This window comes from Rhipicephalus microplus, chromosome 2 (assembly GCF_043290135.1).
Source record: "Rhipicephalus microplus isolate Deutch F79 chromosome 2, USDA_Rmic, whole genome shotgun sequence".
Lineage (NCBI taxonomy): Eukaryota > Metazoa > Arthropoda > Arachnida > Ixodida > Ixodidae > Rhipicephalus > Rhipicephalus microplus.
Window position 1 is genome coordinate 222,954,992 of NC_134701.1, and position 23,609 is coordinate 222,978,600.

A 23,609-nucleotide genomic window follows, 5' to 3' on the forward strand; every position below is an offset into this window, starting at 1 on the left:
AGCACTTTGAGCTGACATCACTACTTTTATTTCCTGTTTGTCTGTGATTTCAATGACTCAAGCCTCCTGTTTCGAAGTGAAGAGTTCCTGTTATTGTATGACAGTAACCTAATTACCTGGAATTATAAAAGGCCACGGCGTGGTTATTATCGGATAATATATTTGTTAACGTTTTACGTCCGAAAACAATATGATTATGGCTGGGGATATAGTGGAGGGCTCAGAAAACTTCGACTACCCAGGGTTCTTTCATGTGTACCTAAGAATAAGCACACAGGTTTCTAGTAATTTGACTATATTGAAACGCAGCTGCCGCAGCTCCAATTCAGTTCCACGACCTTCGGTAGGCTGGGAATCAGCTGAGCACTGCAACGAGTTAGACAGCGTGAGGAAATTAAGAGAAATCAATGGTTTAATAGAAAGTTGGAGACGATAGCCTGGCTTTTTGCCTGACATGCTACTCCAGGTGCTGACGAAGATTATCGATATTGTGAAGTTTGCAGCTATCAAATGGAGTCTGCTCGCACAAGGATATACTAGAGATCATAGCGATATGCTTTGATCCTGCAGTGGAAATAAAGTATGTTGATCAAGATGATCAACCTAATAATCCGAATATATCGTTCTTCTTTCTTGCACCCCTTCAAACGTACAACTGGTTCATTCACCTAGCATCCGCGTGGAACTTCAGAGCAGGGAAATAAATCAAGCCCGTTGGAGGAAAGGTCATCATAAATTTAGTGCCCGTGATGTAGAGGTTATATATCGTGGCTCCAAAAGAACAACGAGACTATCTCTGCATTTCTGTCAGCCAGAGAAGGTTGCCTGTAAGGTTCGAATTTTGTGGACGACTATTTTAACTGCATGCTCGAGTGCTTCTGCGAAAGATCGCGCTTAAAAGAAGTAACAAATGCGCAGCGTGTTTTGTATGGAACTTCACGTGCTTTCATGGTCTCTGTCCAGCGTGTGGACTGAGTGAAAACAACTGAGTCAAGGTGAGCTTTCAGATGCGTTATAGTATAGTTAGATAGGCGAATGGGGGAAATGGCTTCAGCTATTTTATTACACTTTCTTCTCGTTAAAAATGGTGTTGACATGTGACATGGAAACATATATTGCAGTGATCGAAATTGAAGCGAACTAACCAAAAGCGGATCATCTTGCGCTTGCCGATATGTCTTTACAAAATTAGGCAGGGTGTAATAAGGCACCGGTTATAGGGGGAAATATAAGTCGCTCTTCTGTGATACTTGCAATGACATCTACGTAATATTTCTTCTACTGGCTTGTCATGATAAATACCATTTGTGTACTTGAAATGTTGCTGCAACACTTCATATTTCTCTCCGATGCTTACATGGCTAACTCCTTGCATATTTGAATTATGATGTACTACATTATTTTGTTTTATTTGCGTTCTGTTCGTAGCCCAGAATAGCCAGCCGCTTTGATAACTACTTAACATTCCGGTATTTCGTTCTATTGCCTCTTCTAATTCTTGAATCCAGTTCATAAAAGGCTCACAGCGATATTTATTTACACGTGAAAAATAAACGCGTTGGCGCTACTCTTGAACAAAACCTATGATCAGTTCAATAAATAGGTTGTACTACGTTGAATTCATCCGATTTTGATAACATGTGCAAATCAGGGCGAAAATGCCTGTGCGTGGTTGAATGAAAAAAAAAAATATGCGATTAGACAGGAGGAAATATTTGTTCACTGTACGCAGGGGCCCACTGGGAAAAAAAAGTGTCATGACGACGAATGAAACCCGTTTGCGAGAAATTACGCCACCCACCGCTGAAATCCAATTCGATGCTGGATCAGAGATCGCACGTTTCTACAAGGATCGCACGGTACTCATCACCGGAGGCACCGGTTTCGTTGGGAAGGTGATGCAGTTTCTCGCGTCCCAACGCTGCAAAAGATGTCACTTCTGTTCACTAACTGGTATATTGACCAGACATATGTTCTATATCAGAACACTTTCTCATACAAGTAAAATGAATGACTGCATCATATATATGGATGTTTTTAAAGGCACATTATAAAGCATGTAATACAGATAGCATATAATGTACAATTTGGTTCACGTAATCGTTTCTGCAGATGCATAGATTAGAGATGTTAGAGTGGAGTTGTTTAAAGGTGGCAAGCTTCTCAGACCATGTGCACTTGAAGACATTCAAATGTGCGTGTGATTACAACTCTGCCTTTTCTCTTGTAATGTCTCCTACTTTCACCTCGGTGGAAAGGAGGAAAGCGCACGCACCACTAGCTACAGCCTGCCTGAATATTGTTGTCAATTTCCCTCTCTCCCCGTGAAAAAAAACATAACAAACGACTCGGTAGTTAGAACATGCCACGCGGGATCTATAGCAGGGTGAGGAAGTGTGCTGCAAATGTATAACGAAATTCCACCTGCTTTCCCCGGTGTTTATCTAATTGAAATCTGTTTATCACTGAACTTGAGTGCCTTACTTATGAAAAGCCGCAACGCTATCAGTTAGAAAACAATCATTCATATTTATAACTGCATTCCAGGTTCTGCTTGAAAAGGTGCTACGATGTTGCCCTGTAAAAAGGGCATACCTTCTGGTGCGGAGCAAGCATGGCGTGGAACCAAACGCGAGAGTGGAGGAAATGTTCAAGTGTGAGGTAAAATCTTTCCGCTGGAAATTGAACATAAGGTTAATACTATATTGTTATCAGAACAGAATCTCAACGCGTGTAATCCTGTAAGAAATGCGTAAAAACGCAGAGCTAGAAATAAAAAAAAATAATGCCGGCTGCGAAGTGATACAGAACTAGTGGCATGCCAAATATTGTTGCAGTCGGATGAGAACAGATATATTTTTCTTATCTTTTCCGGACATTCCACACAACGTTTATTTAACGCTATCTATAAAACACTATCGTTGCATGAAGTAATGTAAACTGAAAGCAGTGTCAGTAGCACCATTTCATATCGAATTGTAGAAACTTCCCATTTGGTTAGAAAACATCGGAAAGGCTTGCCGTGAAGACGTAATGGTAAGCTTGCTTGCTCACGAAACGTCTACGCTACATTAGACAGTTATAGTATACCGGGCTTACCGGGATACCGGGCGTACCGTAATAGCGGGATCGAAGTGCGCGTGCGCTGATACCACTTGCCGTACCCACGCTATTTTTCAGATTTAACGTTACCGTAGAAGCGTTGGTGCACGTAGTGTACGTACAACATAGCGGCGCTCTCGAACGCCATGTTGTTCGAAGTAATTTTGGTGTAGTTGTTGAAAGATTCACTTTGTTCCAAGCGAACGACTGTTTGAAGGGGCTTCGCTTGCCTTCAGTTAGCTTCGATGATCTAGTATTACGGATAAGTTAATTGGCGTAGTTTTAGAGATAGCTTCCCATTTCGAACACGTCTAGGCCTAACTACAAGATCGATGCAAACAAATCGGCAACATAAGTGTTCTCGCGTTAGGTGCTTGGTTCATATTTATGTACTTTTGTTATTACTAAAATAAACTTGTAACAATGATTTGCGCAGTGGCATAGGCAAACATTCTGGTTTTCTTTAGCTTTTCACTGTTCTTTAACTTATTAATCACCCGATAGGTGGGGCCACCGTCCCATCTGGGGCACGTAAAACAGGTAAACACTATCTCGTTAAACTATAGGACGCTGTCCGCAAGGAACGTTTACTGCGCGGTAACGCCATTACCTTAGCCTCCACAATCACGTTATTGGTCAACTATAACTGCCTATTATCTACTAAAAGTCAGACAGAATTAAATAAAAGACACTTACGCCACATAACAGGGTCGCTCGTGGCTTGAGCAGAGCAAGACTGAAGACGAGAACGAGACCGAAAAAATGGGCTAGGAACAGACAATTACCACAGTCAGCGATAACTTGTGGGATTGTAATCAATCGATGAGGACGAGAACCAGGCTTTCCTGTTAAGGTCACAACCAGCTGAAGGTTAACCAATGAGGCTTAATAAGATGTCGAATCGGTCTGCAACAACTCGAATAGGTCTGCAACGATAGCGCGAATGATTCATTATCTGCTGCTTCAACCAAATGCTATTCTGAAGCATGTTGACGTTGACAGAGGGGTAGCGGACTGATATATATGTATAGTATTTTGGTACTTTCCTTTGGATTCATGTTGGCTTCATGCCATTGCTAGCCTTTGTTTCGTTTTTGTAGTTGCACTCGATGCTGTCGTACTGCAGTTCGTGAACCTTCTCTTCTCTTCACCTTCGTGGAACATGAAGTAGCCTTAAAGTTTATCTGCCTCGGGCAACCACGGTGACCAAGTGGTTGGCATTGTTCTGAAATTAGAACGTTTGATACTATGCAGTGGTGACATTTTGATCTATAGGCGAAATGCTTGAGGCATGTGTAGTGTGTGATATCAACGAACGAAGGAAGGAAGGGAACAAAAGAAGATGGCAGGCAGGTTTACCGGAAACATGTACAGTTGGATATATTACGCTGAAGAAATGGGGAAGGGGAAGAAAAGGACGAGCTAAGAGAAGATGGAAGAATGAAATGAGCAATAAATGCGTCGACGCTTATGTGTTAGTTACACTGTACACTGGAGGGAACTCTGGCGCTGGTGTCTACGGGAGTAGCAACGCACAGCGCTTCGGCCAGCATGGAAACGATGGATAGTACACGGATGTGTTAAGTCTTAGTTCTTTCGGCTCCATTTGGCTCCATGTGGCCTGAATCTACTTAGCCACAAGACGAAGATTAGCAAAGGTTAAGCAGTTATACTAACCACCTTCACTTTTTTAGATCCATCAACTCAAATCGCCTCACGAAGTTCACGACGGTCTGCTTTTTTTTTACCTCGAAACAAAACCAAAACAGAATAATAAACAAAGCCACAAAGTTCAAAACCCGCAAGTACGAAGACAACTACACGTAAATCTCTGTACTACCCATCATTCCTATGGTGGCTGAACGACCGCAGTGCCATATTTCGCTCTTGTTAATTCTAGGAAAATCTATGCACAAGCCAAAGGCCTTCAAACAGGCCCGTAGTCATGAGTATTGCACAAAAGGCGATTTAACTGTCTTGCGAACCAACGAGTGATGTGACGGCACTCCAAGAGCATTGCGTTAAAAAAAAAAACAACCGTGTGACCGATATTAACCGGATTCTTTGACTATGACGTATCTCGCAGTCCGAGACACTTATGAATGTTAAACCCCGCAAAACCAACGAATCATCTGTCAGTATACGTCGCAGAGTTCTGCAGTCAAGTTGCTGCTTTATTTGTGCTCAGAAGCTCGGCCGAGTGCACGTGTTTCCTATATAGGACTTCAATAAATAGTTTAGGGCGGGATCACTGCACAGGCAGCTGCCTTATTTTCTCAGAACTTATTCTGGAAATATTGAAACAGAGGCGGCTCACACAGCTCTCAAGTGAAGGACCCGCGCGGCAAAGTATAATTTATCGAGGATGTCCGGGCGTGCTGAGCTGCCCCAGATCGACGAGCTTCTTGAGTCGATTGGCGGTATAGGCTTTCCATAAGCGTTACTTTCTGCTTACTCTATATTTAATTTTTGCTCGCTGGTACGTCCAAGGCCTGTACTCTTCTCGCGTGACGTGTCAACAGTAAGCCGACCTTTACTTATGCGATCTCGATAGTGAATGGCCTTCTGTTTATAACAATTCTTGCCATTTTATTCCCAAAGGTTCTTATGCATTAAAAAAACTGTGGACGCTTCAAAGAATGGACAAGCGTAGACACTTGATTTTGCTTTTGCACTTTCTTTGTTCCAAGCACTCACACATTTATCTATTGGCAAGCGCGTCGCCTTTCCGCTTTCTGTACTTGTCTTCTCCGTCTTTTTTTTTTTTTTTTTTTTGTCTTCAGGCGTGGACATGACTTTTTTAGCAAATAATTCTGCTACCCCACTGTGAAAAGAAAACGAGACCCTAGATGCCCCTTTTCTTCTACATGATATGAAGGCGGCAATGGCTAAAATGCGTAGAGGAACAGCCCCTGGTAAGGATAAAATCACGGTCAAGACGCTGGCAAATTTGGCCGATCCTGCGCTGGCACACCTCTTGGAATACATCAACGCCATCTGGAGTGGTCGGATATCGGTCCCTTCAGAGTGGAAGACATCACTGGTCACATTCATTCCCAAACCGGGGAAGCCAGTAAACATAGACAACCTTCGCCCCATCTCTCTAACGTCTTGCGTTGGCAAGTTGATGGAGACGATGGTGCGGGACAGACTTTCGGAATATCTTGAACAGAAAGGGGCTTTCGCCCCTACCATGTTCGGATTCCGTCCTCACAAATCGGCACAGGATGTACTCCTGCAACTACACCGAGAGGTCATCCAACCGGTGGCGATGAAACATAACGACAGGGTCATCCTCGCCTTAGATCTGAAGGGGGCCTTTGACAATGTTAAACACAGCGTCATACTCGAACACCTAAGCCTCACTAACTGTGGTCAGAACACATTTAATTACGTCAAGGACTTTTTATCGGACAGAGCCGCCCTGCTCCGCATTGAAGACTCCGAATTCGGGCCGTATCAAATGGGTACCAGAGGGACACCGCAAGGGGCTGTTCTCTCCCCCATTCTATTTAACGTCGCAATGATGCACCTGCCACGTCAGCTGGCGGCCATAGAGGGCATTCATCATGCCCTCTATGCCGATGACATTACGGTATGGGCAACTCAAGGGAACTTAGGTGCCATTGAGACCAGTCTGCAACAGGCTGCCGAAATTGTACACACCTACGCGGCGCGTTGCGGACTCGAATGCGCACCCAACAAATCCGAATTCCTTCACATTAGAGGCATGCCTAAAGACAACACAGATATCTCCATCACTCTTCCTGCGGGCCCAATCAGACGAGCGGAGGAGATCAGGGTCCTGGGCCTATACATTCACCAGCAGCTCCGGATTGACACAACATTGACGAAATTAAGGAAGATAGGAGACCAGGTGGGTCGCATGATCCGCAGGGTCTCCAACAAGAGGGGGGGACTTCGGTGCACAGATGCGTTGCGGCTAGCGCACGCTTTTGTCACCAGCAGGGTCATGTACTCCGTCCCTTACCTCTCCCTCCGCAAACATGAGGAAGAACGAATCGAGGCAATCATTAAAAAGACAATAAAGCGGGCTCTTGATCTTCCGATCTCTACATCCAACAGCCGTCTCAAGGCATTGGGTGTGATTAATTCATACCAAGAGCTGAAGGAAGCCCATCTTTTAAACCAGTACACACGGCTAGCCCAAACCAACTCTGGCCAACGCCTGCTTGCACGTCTGCACATAAGACATGATTTCGAACAACAGGAACGGGTCAAAGTGCCAGAACTGTGGCGCACAGCCCTTCTGGTCCGACCTCTACCCACTAAAATGGACAGAGATGAACACACAGCGCGACGTGACGCACGCGCTCGGGCGCTGGAACGACAATTTGGACAGAAGCCAGGTGTGTACTACGTGGACGTTGCTGGCCCCACCTCCAAGGGGTGGTACACGGCGGCTGCTATTCACGAGGGCACACAGGTGGATGGGCTAACCTTTAGGGCGTATTCTGTAACACAGGCTGAGGAGGTCGCCATTGCCCTTGCGGCCTCTCACAGTAATTCCCGGTATATTATCACGGATTCGCGCCGAGCGTGTCGTAATTATACAGCCGGGTACATATCACCGTTAGCCGAGACAATACTGCGCAACTGCATAAGAGACACGGACCCTCATCCGAAACGCATTATATGGACACCGGGCCATCAGGGATTGCGGGGAAATGAGGCTGCAGATGCGGCTGCCCGAGCGCTCATTTCCGGGCTACCTTCGTCAATGCCGATGGAGACCGATGAGGAGGGTTACCCTCTCCTCCGATATAAGGAAATTCTTTATTATTATCGGGAAAGTCATCGCCGCTACCCTCCCCCCGCACGGGGGTTGAAGAAAGCAGAGGAGCGCATTTTGCTTCGCCTCCAGACGAATACATTGCTATGTCCTGCCATAGTCAAACATTTCGACCCTACGGTCACAGGACAGTGCCAGCACTGTGGGGAGGTGGCAGACACCTACCACATGGTGTGGGCCTGCCAAGCTAACGCAGCCATTACTCCTAACCCAAACCCTAGGCGAGAGGACTGGGAGGCGGCCCTGCTCGGCTGCTCAGACCTTCAGGCCCAGCAGGCCTTGGTCCAGAGAGCCAAGACGGCGGCTTTAACCAATGGGGTCCCGGAATAGAGACTCCACCTAGTCTGTAGGGGCCTCTACAGAGGTCCTACACCTCTCTTTTGTAAATAAATGTTTTTCACCACCACCACTGTGAATGTTTGATGACTACTTCGCTGTCGTGTTCACAGTCACAGTAATCTAATTTTGGGAACTTTTCATCGACCAGCAAGTCAGCCTTCAATAATTGACTCTCCGGCACATCCTATTTGTCTCTAAAAACTTTGACTTTGCTGCAAGTTGTTGCGCAGCAAACAAAAGTTGTGCGAAACTTCATTCACAGCTGAAACTGCAATGTAAACAAGACATATTGTATCGCTTTTCTTTACGAAGCTGTACAGCGGCAGTTCCCGTACACATTTATTGCCCGATTCTCGATTAGTACGCTTTATAGCAGTTGTCACGCTTTCGCCACTTGAGGGTAATATGCACTGCGTATACTGTCACATGCGCTGAAACCGGTAAAGTGACCTTGAGCTTTGATACTGCTCGCGCACTCAAAACGATGTTCCGGCCTGCTCCCTGTACTTTTGTTTCTCCCTAAATGTCCTCTTAGTTTTGGTCATTGTCGGCCGGGTTTCCAGCGGACGTGCCAGACTGAGGTTGCGTGCTTAGGCGAAGCTTATTTTCACTTTCGCAAACCTGCCAACTGGATATGTCGCACTAGAGAGAGAGAGAGAGAGAGAGAGAGAAAGGAAAGGAGGAAGCAACAAAAGGGAGAAGGCAGGGAGGTTAACCAGAAAGACATTCGGTTGGCCACCCCACACTGGGGGATTAGGGAAGGGGACAAGAAAGACGAGAAAGAGGGAAGAGAGGGAAAAGAAAACAAAAGGGTGGGAGAGAGACTAAAGGAAAGACAGGCAGTTTAACAACAAGAAGGCTCCGGTTTGCTACCCCACGCTTCGGAAGGAGAAAATGGGCGTAAAAGAGTAAAACAAATGAGTTATTGACAGTAGGGAAAAAAATGAAGTGACTAGAGCACTATGCGAGCACTATAGGAAGAAACGTTGTCGTGGACAGTGATAATTTGTCAGGTTGCTTCCAGTCCGGTTGCTTGCAGGAACTACAGCGACGCCTTCAGAGCAGCTCGTGATGCAGACCGGGTAGTCCAGGGCCCCAGGATTTTGTTCTCCGTCAAGGGGTGGTTGTCCAGCTGTCCTAGGTCGGCTCAGAAGGTCACTCTTTCATAATCCCAAACAGCAATTAAAGAATCTTTTTACTAGTTGGACAACTTATCACCGAATATGTTATAGCTTCTTAAAGCGACTGTTTTTACCGCATTTCCCTCTGGTTTCCTGCAACTCACCTAGCGGAAAAATTACACCATCTCCCCCGAAGCGGACCATGGGGTGACGTGGGATATCGCCCTTGTGCAGCGAGAGCAGTCAGGTCTATTGCGATAGCAGTTATATGGACACTTGCGACTGAATTCTGCCGCTGGCGTCGCCGTCACTCATCGTATATTATATATATATATATATATATATATATATATATATATATATATATATATATATATATATATATATATATATATATATATATATATATATGTGTGTGTGTGTGTGTGTGTGTGTGTGTGTGTGTGTTTGTGTGTGTGTGTGTGTGTGACAATGCAACAAAGAAAAAAATAATTAAGAAAAAAAGCTCCGGCTGTGTAATTGAACGTGGGACCTCAGAAGTGTGAGTGCGAGTCGTTAACCATTGAGCCACGAAGGAGCATGTCTTCCAATGTTCAAACGGCAAGCTATTTATATCTACCACTTGCCGCTGGTGACAGGCATCTCGGGGGAACTGTCATGTTTTCAGCATTACCAGCAAGATGACGCAATGAGCGTGCCCCGCCACATCGTCACGACGTGGCGGCACGTGCTCTCATATCCCACACGTACTGTGCCCTGCGGAAAGGGAGCAGGGTAGACGCTAATGCGCGTGCTTATCTCCCGGTGGGGACAATCGTACATCTGGGCTAGTCTTTGGTTTTCACCGTACCAATTCTGTTGTAGTTGCAGGGCGCACAATGGTCACTGCAATCGTTGAACAGTCTCCGTTTGCGAAAAGGGCGCGCTTTTCAGACACAGCGAAGTAACAACTGAGACGCTTATTCACGACCATCTTTATCTTTGAGCACGTTTCATGCGTGATTTGTGCGTGGGAAACACGGGGCACGTTTCGATCTGCTTGCCATTTTACGTGAGACCTTCCAATTTTTTGCGATTGCGTTCATTGCTTCGCCTTTTGCGGCAGAGCTGTGACTTTTTTCAACAGCCATAATTCAAGGTATTTAGATTCAGATCTTCTAAACAGGGGCTCTACCCATATGAAACCCATCCATATAAGACGTCTGTAACGTTTTGTAGTTCACGTACCTCACTGGCATATGAAATTTCAGTGCACGCTTAGAAGGGACGGGTTCCAAAGAGACAGCACGGAAGACATAACAACTAAAAAGAATAATTTCGTTGTCCGAGAACAAGTTTTCTAATTTGACTCCTACATTATACCATCTCCATATAATATGGCCCATAATAATTCACAATTCGTAAGGTAATGATAAACTCTATCACATTGCACCAACCAAAAGCATTCACAGGTGTAAAGTGCGCTTGGTTGCAGCAGACAAGTGACGGAAGCACACAAGTAAGTCCGTCGTTATCTGCAAGTTATTCGAAAAAAAAAACGTTTGCAGCAAGAGAAGCTAGTTTCCCTTTGTTCTTCTTACATTGTTGCTGGCACCGCCGTTGACTGAGCACACGCACAGAGCACAGAAGAGCACTTTCGCATTGATAAACGTAGTAGAATGTGGCAGCCCAAATAAAATAAAAAGGTTTTGATTTGTAGCCATGCGCTTAATTCTTCCTTGTTCTTATTTCCTCAGATACTTCAGCGACTTCAACGAGAAGTACCGGGGGCCCTAAGCAAAATAACAGTAATACCAGGAGATCTGGCTCTCCCAGGCCTCGGACTGAGTAAAGCAGACATGTTCGCTATAATCAGTGAAGTGTCTGTGGTCTTTCACCTGGCAGCCACACTTAGATTTTTTGACCCGCTCAGGTGAGTAAACAATCATTTAATATGAAAAAAGTGCGTGATTTTGGACTCGCGTAACTCTTTTCTTCCAGTAGGCGCTGCGTTTGTAGGAAGAGCGAACCCAACATTAGCCACATTTATCACAAAAGTGTTTTAAACTGGGGTCCACCAAAACTTCACTGACATCATTTCCGTGACGAAAGTGAGATTAAAATGCACACGAACAGGTGATATGTAGTTTATTTTATTTGTGTGGCATGGGAGTATAAACCATGACCTCTCAGTCCGTGACAATGGATGCCGGACACTAACCATCTGCGCCGACGACGCACATGCACGAGGCCTCAAACGCGCCTTGTATCGCTCACACCTTCATCCTCTCGCAATGATCTTGATTGGCGGGTGTGTTGTCGCCACTAGGGACTCATGCTGACAGACGTCAGTGAGCGCTTTGGTAGCATCGGCGCAACAGACTTTTGGTGCATCATTGTAGTGGCGCTAAGAATTTCGCGTCATTTTAGCGTGTGACGCCTCCTGCTAGAGTAGTGCCGCTTCCACGTGTACCATTGCTGTTTTCATGTCTTACTTCGAATGTGATGGCACTGACAATACAGCTCACACGATAAGTGGCACAGAAAGTGGATAATGTCGATGGGTGAATGTCGCGCAGTGAGTGCTTTGGTTCATAGAGAGGGACACGCCAAAGGCAAGCGGAGCGCCTTCCCTAGTACTTGGCACAAGTTACGACCTCTGCCTGTCGTGTTCTTAAAGCGCTGTATGATATAAGCGTGAGCACAAGCATATGGTACCCTTTTACTGGGGAGCACACACACTCTAGCGTTTCTCTCGACTAACGATGAAGTTTTGAATCAGTGCCTATCGAATACCAGTGTTTATTAAGGGCTTTGTGATGCTGTATTCGCACTTAATTCCCCGTATGTTGCGCCCAGGTTTATGTGGAAGGGTTAATCACGGTCATGAGCATTAGGCGTCAGTGTGGGTGCGTCTCCGTCAAACGGCGCTATAGCTGCAAAACACAAATAGATAATCTGCGAGATGTTGTTCGTCGAAGCACAACAAACAATGAACTACTCCTGCGAAGACGCAGTTCACTTTCATGTTATAGCTGTTGATATGACAGAGGTATCAAGTATTTTTTTTTTCTATTTCAGACCTTACAATAAGGCAAAGGAGTATATGTATAAGTAGGGGTGACAGAAAAACACTATATGCGAAAGATGCCTGATTATATTAATGAGGAGCCCAATTATAGGGCTGTTTCTTGTGTGACCAAGAAGTCTCGGTGCGAGTTGCTACCTCCGAAGTCTGCACCTCACTTATGTGACTTTTATATTTTTCAGACAAGTTACTCAGCTGAATGTCGTGGGAACACAGCACATGGTAGGGATCTGTAATAGAATGTCCAACCTTTGTGTAAGTTACCATTTGTATTGTATACATCTGCATTTTCAAGACGCATCATCTTCGTCTCATTTAGTTTACTATTTTCGCACAGCATCTCGTCAATTTAGTGGCACCTTTTCTACATATTTCCTAAATGTCTCGAGTCAGACTTGCTGCTCGGCATGTCGAATGTTCGTTTTAGTCTTTAGAGTTGATCGTTCATGAGCAAGACACAACCAGTCACGAGTAATCTCGAGGATAATTGGGTGAAGATTTGGTTTCGTATTAAAATGCCAACATTGTGACTGCGTGTATATAGGCCCTTCTCAACGCGCAACTTGGGGGGTGCCATATTGCTTGATCCATTGGTTAACATTCCATTGCTAGCGTTAGCGTATTTGCGCGAATGCCATTAAACGCATGACGCCAGCGCGGTACAGCAAGCAGCTGTTCTGATGGCTGCCGCAAGCGATGACTGAGTAAACGACGCGAAGCTCCCGCAAAATAGCTGAGGCTCACGGGGATATATCGTCCATCCGAGCATAATACGCGTACGCATTCACCGTATCATGCGTATACGAGGCGGGACTATATAAAAACAACATTATGATTGTTATATAGCAATTAGTAGAGCATCGGGCAAGTTATCAGTTATCAGAACGTTGAAGGTCTGACTCATGCTGGTGGCAAGTCATCATTTTGTAAACTTTGCTTTTTTTCACAATTATATAAAAATTACATCATTAGCGACAAAAGAGTACAAATAGCATCCCCTATAACTTCCTTTGCTCATTGACTGCTTAGTTTTATTATGGTTGTGTCAAACATCAAACGAGCCCTCAACTACCATTATTTTGTTCAACCACATCATGACATCATGAGGCTCAGTCGAGCATACTTTCTGCCCTAATTAAATACGTAGCAGCGTGCTTTCACTTTCGTTTTGATTGACTTGCCATTCAGTTTGAAGCCACTGATTGTCAAAAACTTTATATTAGAGACGGTTTTTTTAATTATAGAGGGGGCTGGTGGCAACGTGCGAGGCTGTCTACTCCGCTCCTCTTGCATAATGGTTGCCGTCGAAAAGTAGTGAAGAAGCACAGAACTGTAAAAATAGGCACTTGGATAAACACACACATTTAGTTCCAGTACTCCAATTCCGATAAGCGTCCATTCAACAGGACAGGTCACGTAACACAAATATTAGCAGCAAGTAAATGTACCTATATTAAGTTAGTGCTCGCCGAAATGTCACAAAAGATCATTAGGCACTTATACAAATTGTCTCTTCAGCGCCTTACTTCAAGAGCAACAGTTATTTTTATACAAACAAATGCGACGCAGTGAAATGCCAGAGATACATCGCCAAGAATAGCGATTCATAATAACAATGGGAACAATATATTTATGAAACTTTAGCATGCTTGTGAAATTTTCGATTCCTTCAAAAATTGAACTAATGCACGTGCAGCCATTTTTTGAAAACTTTTGTGGCCACGTAATCGACAATAGAAAAACAGTTTCATCACGAGGGCGAGGCTATGAATGCCTTAGTAGGCAAAGTGTTATGTTATATGAAGTAAGGCTGTCAACTAACTTTTTTTTATCTGATATCGCATAACTCTACAAAACACTAGTCTAAGAGACCATGACCGCTGCAGGCAGAGCTAAAGGTTTCTCACAGTCCCTTCGCGTTGAGAGCACAGCACGTGCAAATGTATACGAGTCGTCGGCTGATGCCTGCCGAGATAGCACGTGCGCCAGAGAGTGCAACCACGCCCTCATGATCAAAGTTCACAGTTGCTGCTCGTACGCCCTCCCCCTCCCCCATTCCGCGTTCCGTTATGCTTCTTCACGACGGGCGAGGCATTTTCTCTGCTCAAGTAGCAATCGACGACAGCCTTCGTACGTGGGGGGGGACGTTATCGAATGCGCCCTCGCTGCGACGGAGACCGGTCGGCTCGTTTCACCTCTGCTTCAGCCGCGTTAGTAGCCCCCCCCCCCCCCCACCCCTCACAAGCTTTCACCTGTGAATAGAACATATGATGCCCGGGAGATTTATCAGTTAGGACTTTATACGGAACATAACCATAACCGCGATGGCGATGGTGACGGCCACAGCACAATTTCGCCGAGAGTGTTCATAAACTTTTTTTAAGTTTATAGTGGCCATCTATGTAATCATGCAGCATTTTCCAGTTTCCCACGAGTAGTTTTTCAATGTCACGTTATCTAGGGCGCTAATACAAATATACAACTAATAATTCACGATTGCTCTTACGGTGTAGGGGAAAGCTTGTATTTGCTGCGCCGCAGAGTACAGAAGAAAGCTGTCATAAGCTTGCCTGCAGCTGATGGAAAATAATTTAGATCCCTCGTCAGTGGTATATGCTTATGGTAAAGATTAAACGTACGGCATTGGAAATTCTTACCAAGACAATGTCAACTACGTAAATGGTGGTAATCGACGGACCTAAAAACGGATATTTTCCCTTCTGCTCACCTCCAGCCCTCTAAATCGCCGTAAGCGGGTTTATCAATTGATTCGCTCATTCTTAATACGCATTAAAGTGGGTGCGTGGACAAATATGCTAAGTAATTTGGAGAAACAGGGAAGACAGACGCTAGTGGGTGCAAAAAATAATGATGAGCCTGACCGAAGGAAGCGAACATGGGTTTCATTAGACTTAGTACGACTGAGGCGGAAGTGAGTGAACGAGTGAAACGACTTTGTTTGGTCCACAATAGGCGCGAGTTAACTAGACGTCACCTGGCTAAGCCCACTCGGGGACGGTCAGGTTAAACCTGCCTGCTCTCACGCGGGCCTTCTAGACGGCCAGGATTTGAGATGCCAGGTCTCGGGCTTTGATGATCTTCATTTACTATTTGCATTTTTCTCGTTTGTAGTAAGCAATATACTCGGTAACATAAGCATAGAGCTAACGAATGTTTGCTACATCACTAGACACACGTGATCCTACGTTTCCCATGGTGACTTTACGACGACGTCAGAAAGCCCAGATATCCCTGTAGTTTATTCATTGATGGGCATCGCAGCGGCTCCATTTTCGATGGAGGCGAAAACGCTGTAGGCCCGTACGCTCAGATTTGGGTGCACGTTAAAAAACCCCAGGTGGCCTAAATTTTCGAAGCCCTCCTCTACGGTGCCATGCGTAATCATATGGCGGTTTTCGGACGTTAAACTCCACATGTCAAATCATTACTGATGAGCATGCGTATGAGGATTAAGAGCACTTGGTCACGCTGCGGTTTTGATTAACTGTAAACTACATGAGGCTAATACATGACAACCTGTGACACCGGAAACCATCACCTCGTTTGTTTCAGGCATTTGTCCACGTGTCAACTGCGTACAGTAATTGGAATAGAGAAGACGTGCAGGAAATCGTGTACCGAGCACCTATAGACGTCCAACAGCTGATACAAATCATTGAGTAAGTCTTGCTGACAACGATACAATCATTCAGCCATGAATCTAATCAATTATGTTGTTCAGGAAGTTGTAGCTCCTTGGGCTAGAGATATTAACTAAAGGTAGCAGTTACTTGCAATTCATACAGTTAAATATGTTAACGTGACGGCAGTACCATGTTACTCAAATATTAAATGGTATTGTCACGTGATTCTGGCGTGCAAAAGGTGAACAGTCTTTGGGCGCACGTTAAAGAACCCCAGGTGGTCGAAATTTCCGGAGCCCTCCACTACGGCGTCTCTCATAATCATATGGTGGTTTTGGGACGTTAAACCCCACATATCAATCAATCAAGGTGAACAGTTGGCGTCTTCAACTTTTTTTTTTGGCCGAACTTGTGGCCGCGAAACAGAAACTCAAGTTACAGCAAGCAATAGATGCTGTACACTGATATCGGCGCACCGAGTGCCGGTCGTCGATAAAACTGACAAGTGGTCAAGCATGTCGGCTTTTCTACATGTATTATCGACGATTCCCGCGTTATCGCTAACGGCCGAAAATGTTCCAGAATTAACAGCAACGTTCGCGTTTTATAAGTAATCGGATTGATTGATTGATTGATTGATTGATTGATATGTGGGGTTTAACGTCCCAAAACCACTATATGATTATGAGAGACGCCGTAGTGGAGGGCTCCGGAAATTTAGACCACCTGGGGTTCTTTAACGTGCACCCAAATCTGAGCACATGGGCCTACAACATTTCCGCCTCCATCGGAAATGCAGCCGCTTATAAGTAATCGGATCAGAAGGTTGTAACATTATCTAGATTGCTACCTGTCATTCAGGCACGCTTTGCGCGAGGCAGCAATTACATTGCGATGGGACTGTAACTATAAAGTAGAAAAGAAAAAGGAGCGTGACAGTATAAAATGTTATTTTCAAAATGCCTTCACATGCAAGTATTTTTACATAATCATTTTGATTGTTATTAAGATATATCTTCTCTGGATTGTGCTACACAAAAGTATTGTACTTGTGAAGGCTATGTTTTTTTCGCTTTCTTTAATAATATTACACATATGCGGATACATTGCGCTAATTAATTGCCACCTACACAGGAAACATCAACCATTTAAACAAAGAGAAAAATTGTTGAGAAAGAAATGTGGCCTGACCAAGCACATAGGATAATAGTTCCAACAGTGGCTTAAAATTGTGGGTTGTCGATATACGAAACAGATGATCTTACTTTTCTAATGTTGAAAAAACAAGCGATCTGGTAAATACTTGCGCGCATATCATTATGTTTTACTTTTCCTGTGATAGGTCTTTAGACGAAAAGACAGTGATCCCGGTGACAAATCTTCAGTTCGGACAGCCGAACAATTACGTCTTGACCAAGTGCGTCACGGAGTCTCTACTGCTGGAGAAACAGAGCGAGCTTCCTCTCGCTATCGTGCGGCCCTCCATTGTTACTGCTTCGTGGAGGGAACCATGTCCGGTGAGAATCCGTTATCCTGTATGGTTTCAGATTTCACAGCTAAGTCATACGGAGAATGCTGGAGTTGAAAAAAAATACAGCATATCCATGGAGTGAATGATGATGAGTGGGGCGAAGCGTCCATCTGTCCGTCAGTCAATCCGTCCGTCCGTCTGACCTACCGACCGACCGACCGACCGACCGACCGACTGACTGTCCTAAATCTAGAACCATCCCACTAAACGAACGAACGCCATCTAGTGATATCATTTCCATGAACATGTACAAACAGCGCCATCTATTGAGCAATTCATAAACTAGGGGTGGCTAAATACGTACTACTACGGTGGAAGGAATGACCCACTCCCTAGGGTACTTTGCCTCTAAAAATATTTATTTACACTTTTTACAAGATAGATATAGAGCCAGCCTTAAGTGCCGACTCTCTACACTAAAACATTCCTTTAAACTATTTACAAGAAAGAGATAAAAGCGGCCTTAAGTGCCTTCCCTGTACACACTCTAGAAGAAGTTCCTAGTCGGGGACACCTATGCCTTCAGCAGCAGCATGCACCCTGGCCACAAGGGCTCCTCAACTCTCCAAGGCCAAGCAACTGAGCAAGGCAGCCTCTCTATTTTCTCAAGTGAGGAGGGGGGGGGGGGGGTAGTAACTGCTGGGAGATCTCGCTAGGCACAGACGCATGCTTCCAAATAGGCCCAAGAGCAGCACACAGGTGAGAAGAGCCTGTGTGTTTCCTTCTTTCCCTTTTTGTTTCAAGTTCACTTGATAGCATTGGTCGACATGACCGAAATACCTTTCGACGCGAGGCGAAGTAATCATTGTTCGTACAAGCACACAATTCAGAAACATGCATCGAATATTGCGGAGTGTTCTAAGCTGGCATCTAGGCAGTCCTTCAAAAAGACTTGGATATGGTGAAAGAATAGCACCAGGGGTACTTTTGCATTCGCAAAGGTCCTTGTTTAGCGTTCTGGCGCTTTGTGGTAGAGCAGAGCTGTATGATTTACGAAACGGTTGAACTTCCTTCAATGAACTGTCTTGGTTGTTTCAGTCGCTGGTATGTTCAGAACTTCGCAAAAATTTCCGTCTTATTTATGAAGAATATAGTGTCGTATTATTACCACAATGTCGCAGATATTGATCTAGAGCTGTAGTGTGAGATATTACTTTGCTGTGTTTAGCCGTGGCCTGTAGCCCTCACTTCGATTGTATTGCAGGCTTAAGAAAATCTCAGTAGTGCATCAAGCGTTTGCTTGAAATTTGTTTTCTTTAAATGTAGCAATCGAAGTCATCTACTTTTCTTTTCAAGGGTTGGATCGACAATTACAATGCCTGTACGGGTATCGTCGTGTCGGTGAGTGGAAATGCAACAATCTGTGATTTCTAGCCATGCTTCTTAAGCAGGCTAGCCTTATATAAATTATGAGTAAGATGACTTTTAATTCGTCCATGAGAGATGAGTGACCTCATTTTTTTCTACACTTTTCCAGATAGGTATGGGCTTGCTGCGGACGATGTTACTTTCTAAAAACTGCATTGCAGACCTCATCCCAGTGGACGTCGTGGCCAATACGCTTATTTGCGTTGCCTGGCACGTAGCCTCAACAAGGTAACTTATAAGCCCCGTGGGCGAAACATTAGTTTGTAAATATGAGGCGGTTGTAAGAGAGGCTCCCTCTAACATCGGGGCATTCATACGAGTTGCTTAAGGTGTGCCTCTAGCCTTTACGTTAGTCTTTACGGTGCTCGGTCACATTGTAATTGCAGATGCGCATGCATCTAATGTGTTAGCGTAAATGAAGTGTTTGCTGTAAGGCCGTCAACTTGAACTGAAATTGAAGCTTCTCATGGCATAACGTGCAAGAATATGCATCGCAGTTAGGGAATTAAGACACAGCAAATCGTTTATATTGTGGGCATTTGTTACTTACGTCGTCCTCATCACTGCATGATCACAATCACCATCATCCGCTTGTCTCTTTGTCCTCATTGCCACTCTGGGTCATCATCATCGTCATCGTCTGTGTACCGGCTCTGCCCGTTCGTTTTGCAAGGTCTTTCCTCAATTAAACGCTGTCGCAACCAAGACTACCAAGACTTCATAATATGTGTTTCCCCTCTCAAGATTTCGAGAACTGCAATGCTCTTTGTCGGGGAATCAGCTGAATTGCTTGGGAGCGCAGAAACATACATGCACACAAGCTGTTTATTCTATCTACAGCTCAGGATATGGCTGATAGTGCATAAGCAGTTAATTGTCCAATAAAAATCTACAGGCTTGTACAAAACACGTAGCACAGTCACACAGTAAGCTGAACAAGCCATCTTATAAGAGACCATAGCAAGCTTTCTTGACAGGCCCATTGCAAGTACAAAGCACACAGTCTAGCGTCTCAATGCGCACATATTTACTAAAGTACATCATTCGTTTAGTACTAAACGTATGTTGCGGATTCCCCACAACGCGCATGTAAGGCAACATGTGCAGCTCACCATATTGAATAGCTGTAGAGAAAAGGGGAGAGCACTAGCTCAGCTTGGTGGAGGGGGAAGGTGTTGGTATGGCCTGGAGGGCATATCCCCAGTGTTGGTGATGACGATGAAATATGGTCAACTCATTGACGAAGTGTAATTCGTAACAGTTTTCAAAAGAGGCCGTATTACGCTAAGCTACCTCGTTTGTCTCCGGTAGCACTGTTTACAGTGTGCACGCGGCTGTCAGCAGCGTATTTTTCTTTGTATTATTTTCTAAATGTCTATAGAAACGACTGAAAATAATCCTAACTTTTTTTATATATCGCAGGCCAACGCAGCTGAAGGTATACAATTGTACTAGCAGTGCTTTACAACCACACACGTGGGGCGAGGTTATCGAACAAGTAAGGAGGGTCACGGTGCAATTTCCTTTGCCGAACGCTCGTCGGTCCCCCAGCGTCATCACGACGACCAGCAAATTCTTCTATCGGCTGGCTCTGTACTGTCAGTGTTATGTACCGGCATTTCTTGGAGACGTCGCCTTGCGGTTAATCGGAAAGAATGCAAGGTTGGTTCTGCAAAGCTCTATAGGCCATGCATAATTGCTTACAGTAAAAGCTCCTAAAGTCGAATCTCATTATACCGGCCAAAGTTTGTGAATTACCCAATTACCTAATTGTCAAAATCACCTGGAAAACTATAAATAAATGCCTATTACATCAATGCGCTTTCATTTTGGGGAAGAATACGTGAATCAAGTAATTATTTCCCGTGAAAACAGTGCGCAAGCCATAATTTTTTGTTGTTTGTGACTTAGTTAACATTGTGAACGTGGCCAAACACAACCCAAGTCTCAGTGCAAAACGTACTGTGAGCCGATCACTTATCACTTATCACACACCAAAAACACGATTATGAAGTTCATACCTTTGCGAAATTACGCCGCGGCTGTCCGCGAACTTCGTCTTTGTTCTTTTGCGTCGTACATTTTCGGTGCTTCGCGATTGGTGCGCTTCGAGAAGTGTCCGCATTAGCCGGGTTGCGGCCAAGTATATCAGAATTGTCGAGAAATTGGTGCCATGAATCCATGCACGTACTGGCCGGGACCAGATAACACTCTTAATCACAACTTGGCAACACAAACAAGCGGGACAAATAAGAAGGTACACAAACAAGCCCGCCCCGCCGCGGTGGCCTAGTGGCTAAGGTACTCGGCTGCTGACCCGCAGGTCGCGGGTTCGATTCCCGGCTGCGGCGGCTGCATTTCCGATAGAAGCGGAAATGTTGCACGCCCGTGTGCTCAGATTTGGGCGCACGTTAAAGAACCCCAGGTGGTCAAAATTTCCGGAGCCCTCCACTACGGCGTCTCTTATAATCATATGGTGGTTTTGGGACGTTAAACCCCACAAATCAATCAATCACAAACAAGCCCAGACAAATCAACTAGCCCGCTTCTTCTGCAATACTTGAGATAACACGTCTGAATTACTTAAATAATATATATATATATATATATATATATATATATATATAAGGGAAAGAAGTGTATACCCAAGGGCTCGTCGTTCTTCCATGTTTTGACGCAATATTAATGAGATCTAACAGACAATAATGCCAAGGAATGTATAGGAGAAGTTATTAGAATCAATGTAAAGTAAATAAGAAAGAAAAGTGGGTGAAAAAATAACTTGCCGTGAGCAAGCAGTTAATTTTTGGCATTATTTCTAATTTGGCATTATTGTCTGTTAGATCTCTTCATTATATATATATATATATATATATATATATATATATATATATATATATATATATATATATATATATAGGTGACATTCATTATCACTTGCTCAAATATTATCAATTGTCGATGGCAAATAGAAGACATAAGTGTTTAAGTTATGGACAAAAGACACATAAATCTTCATGGTGAAAAAAAAACGTGCGTTGCTCACGAACAATCGTGGATTTATTTTGGCCTTTATAGTTTAAAGTTCCTGACCTTGCTGCAAATATATTTTTCGACATTAGACGAGGACGTATCACACTACCTGAGTTTAATTTGTTTTGTTTTTTTTTTAGTTTGAGCTGAAGCATCTAAGAGTTACTATAGGAAGCGATATCACCGTAAAGACCATTCCACATGCAAACTACTTGCGATTTGCAAAGCGCTTGCGACGCTGAACTGATTATATACCCAACGTGAAGTTCATAGTGGAATGAAAATGTTTTATTATTGTAGGTGTACATATATAAAATAGACGTAAGACACACACTTCACAACGAACATATAACGGTTGGAGGGAACGATTGAGATTAAACTGGGTCCCACTGGAATGGTTGCTGTGGTTTCTTGAATCGTGACGCTAGCCTCGTTCTGAATTGTTTCAAATATTTTAATTTGATAATGAGGGAAAAGGAAGCAAAGGATATTAAGCATATTCAAGATGCGGACAGACGAAAGTTAGGTAGGACAGATCGCGAATGTCGTAGGGAGAACGACGAAGGTTTTGGCGTTAATACCCTAATATTCTGGAATATTTTGCACAAACAAAGCAGCAGCGGCGTGGCCAAACGAGGATAGTCATGGTGTAATGGTGACGCCCAGGTATTGACAAGGAGTTGTCCGAGAAATACGTCTCCTTTTACGTGGTAGGAACAGTTAGAAACGACATTTCTTAGCGAATAGTGCAAAATGCTACCTGCACTACCTGCGTTTCCTTTCACGCTCGCTGCTCAAAAAAGCATCACAAACGTGCCCTAAGTTCAGTTCTCGTAAGCAACGACGTGTTTACGTCCAAACGCCACTCTTAGGCTTACAGGAGCACCAAATTTTGCAAGTGATCTGTTGCCAAAACCAACCCAATTTATCCATCGCACCTGATTTGATTATCACTGGGCACCTTGAGGTCATTTTGATTATGTGCTTTACGTGAAACAAACACATAGCACCGTTGTTCAGAAATAGCGCCAGTAAATTCGTGTCCTTCAAGGAAGGCGATACCTTGTTAACAAATAAATTAGAAAACTGAATATAGAGCAAAGTATCGAATTACTGCTTCAAGAATTTGTATTTTTCTTTCTATCTGTCACCAGAATACAAACAATATGAGAACTGCATTTTTTGCGGCTTTGGCAGAGATATGGTTAACATAAACCAGATTAAATTATTAAGCACACAAAACTCATGAACCCCTAACTGACAAAACACTATGCAGACTGAGAAACTTTCTTTTTTAAGGTGGCCGGACAAACAGCAAGTTTGTTTATTTTTCATTTCAGTATTGTTAACCAGTATCGCTAAGTCATAAGAGGCATGGATGCCGTGAGCTTTTACACCACAAACAGCTGGCTGTTTCGATCGGACAACATCGTGGGATTGATGAATGACCTGTCTCAAACAGACAAACAGGTGCTCGGCAAGTGATAACACATTTCGTTGAAGAGATGACGCAATCGATGTTTTCACCTTTACACCCTATCGTTTTTCATGCAGCTTTTCAACCTGGACGTTCGCAAGCTTGATTGGTGTC

At 44.2% G+C, this 23,609-nt stretch overlaps 1 protein-coding gene across 2 annotated transcripts in view; it reads left to right on the top strand.

Moving 5' to 3' along the window:
• Positions 1-814: 814 nt before the first annotated feature.
• LOC142775011 (fatty acyl-CoA reductase 1-like) overlaps positions 815-23,609 on the top strand; it is a 23,110-nt gene continuing 315 nt past the window's right edge. The window contains exons 1-12 of one of the 2 annotated variants that reach the window (XM_075876280.1): positions 815-995; positions 1,733-1,895; positions 2,548-2,661; positions 11,112-11,287; positions 12,625-12,697; positions 16,016-16,122; positions 17,429-17,603; positions 18,914-18,958; positions 19,095-19,213; positions 20,408-20,647; positions 23,359-23,488; positions 23,573-23,609. The exon at positions 23,573-23,609 is cut by the window's right edge and continues 78 nt beyond it. In XM_075876280.1, the coding sequence (XP_075732395.1) occupies positions 1,758-1,895; positions 2,548-2,661; positions 11,112-11,287; positions 12,625-12,697; positions 16,016-16,122; positions 17,429-17,603; positions 18,914-18,958; positions 19,095-19,213; positions 20,408-20,647; positions 23,359-23,380 (1,209 nt within the window). In that variant the 5' untranslated portion in view covers positions 815-995; positions 1,733-1,757 and the 3' untranslated portion in view covers positions 23,381-23,488; positions 23,573-23,609. The remainder of the gene's footprint in view (positions 996-1,732; positions 1,896-2,547; positions 2,662-11,111; positions 11,288-12,624; positions 12,698-16,015; positions 16,123-17,428; positions 17,604-18,913; positions 18,959-19,094; positions 19,214-20,407; positions 20,648-23,358; positions 23,489-23,572) is intronic. The other variant, XM_075876276.1, reaches the window with a different exon arrangement.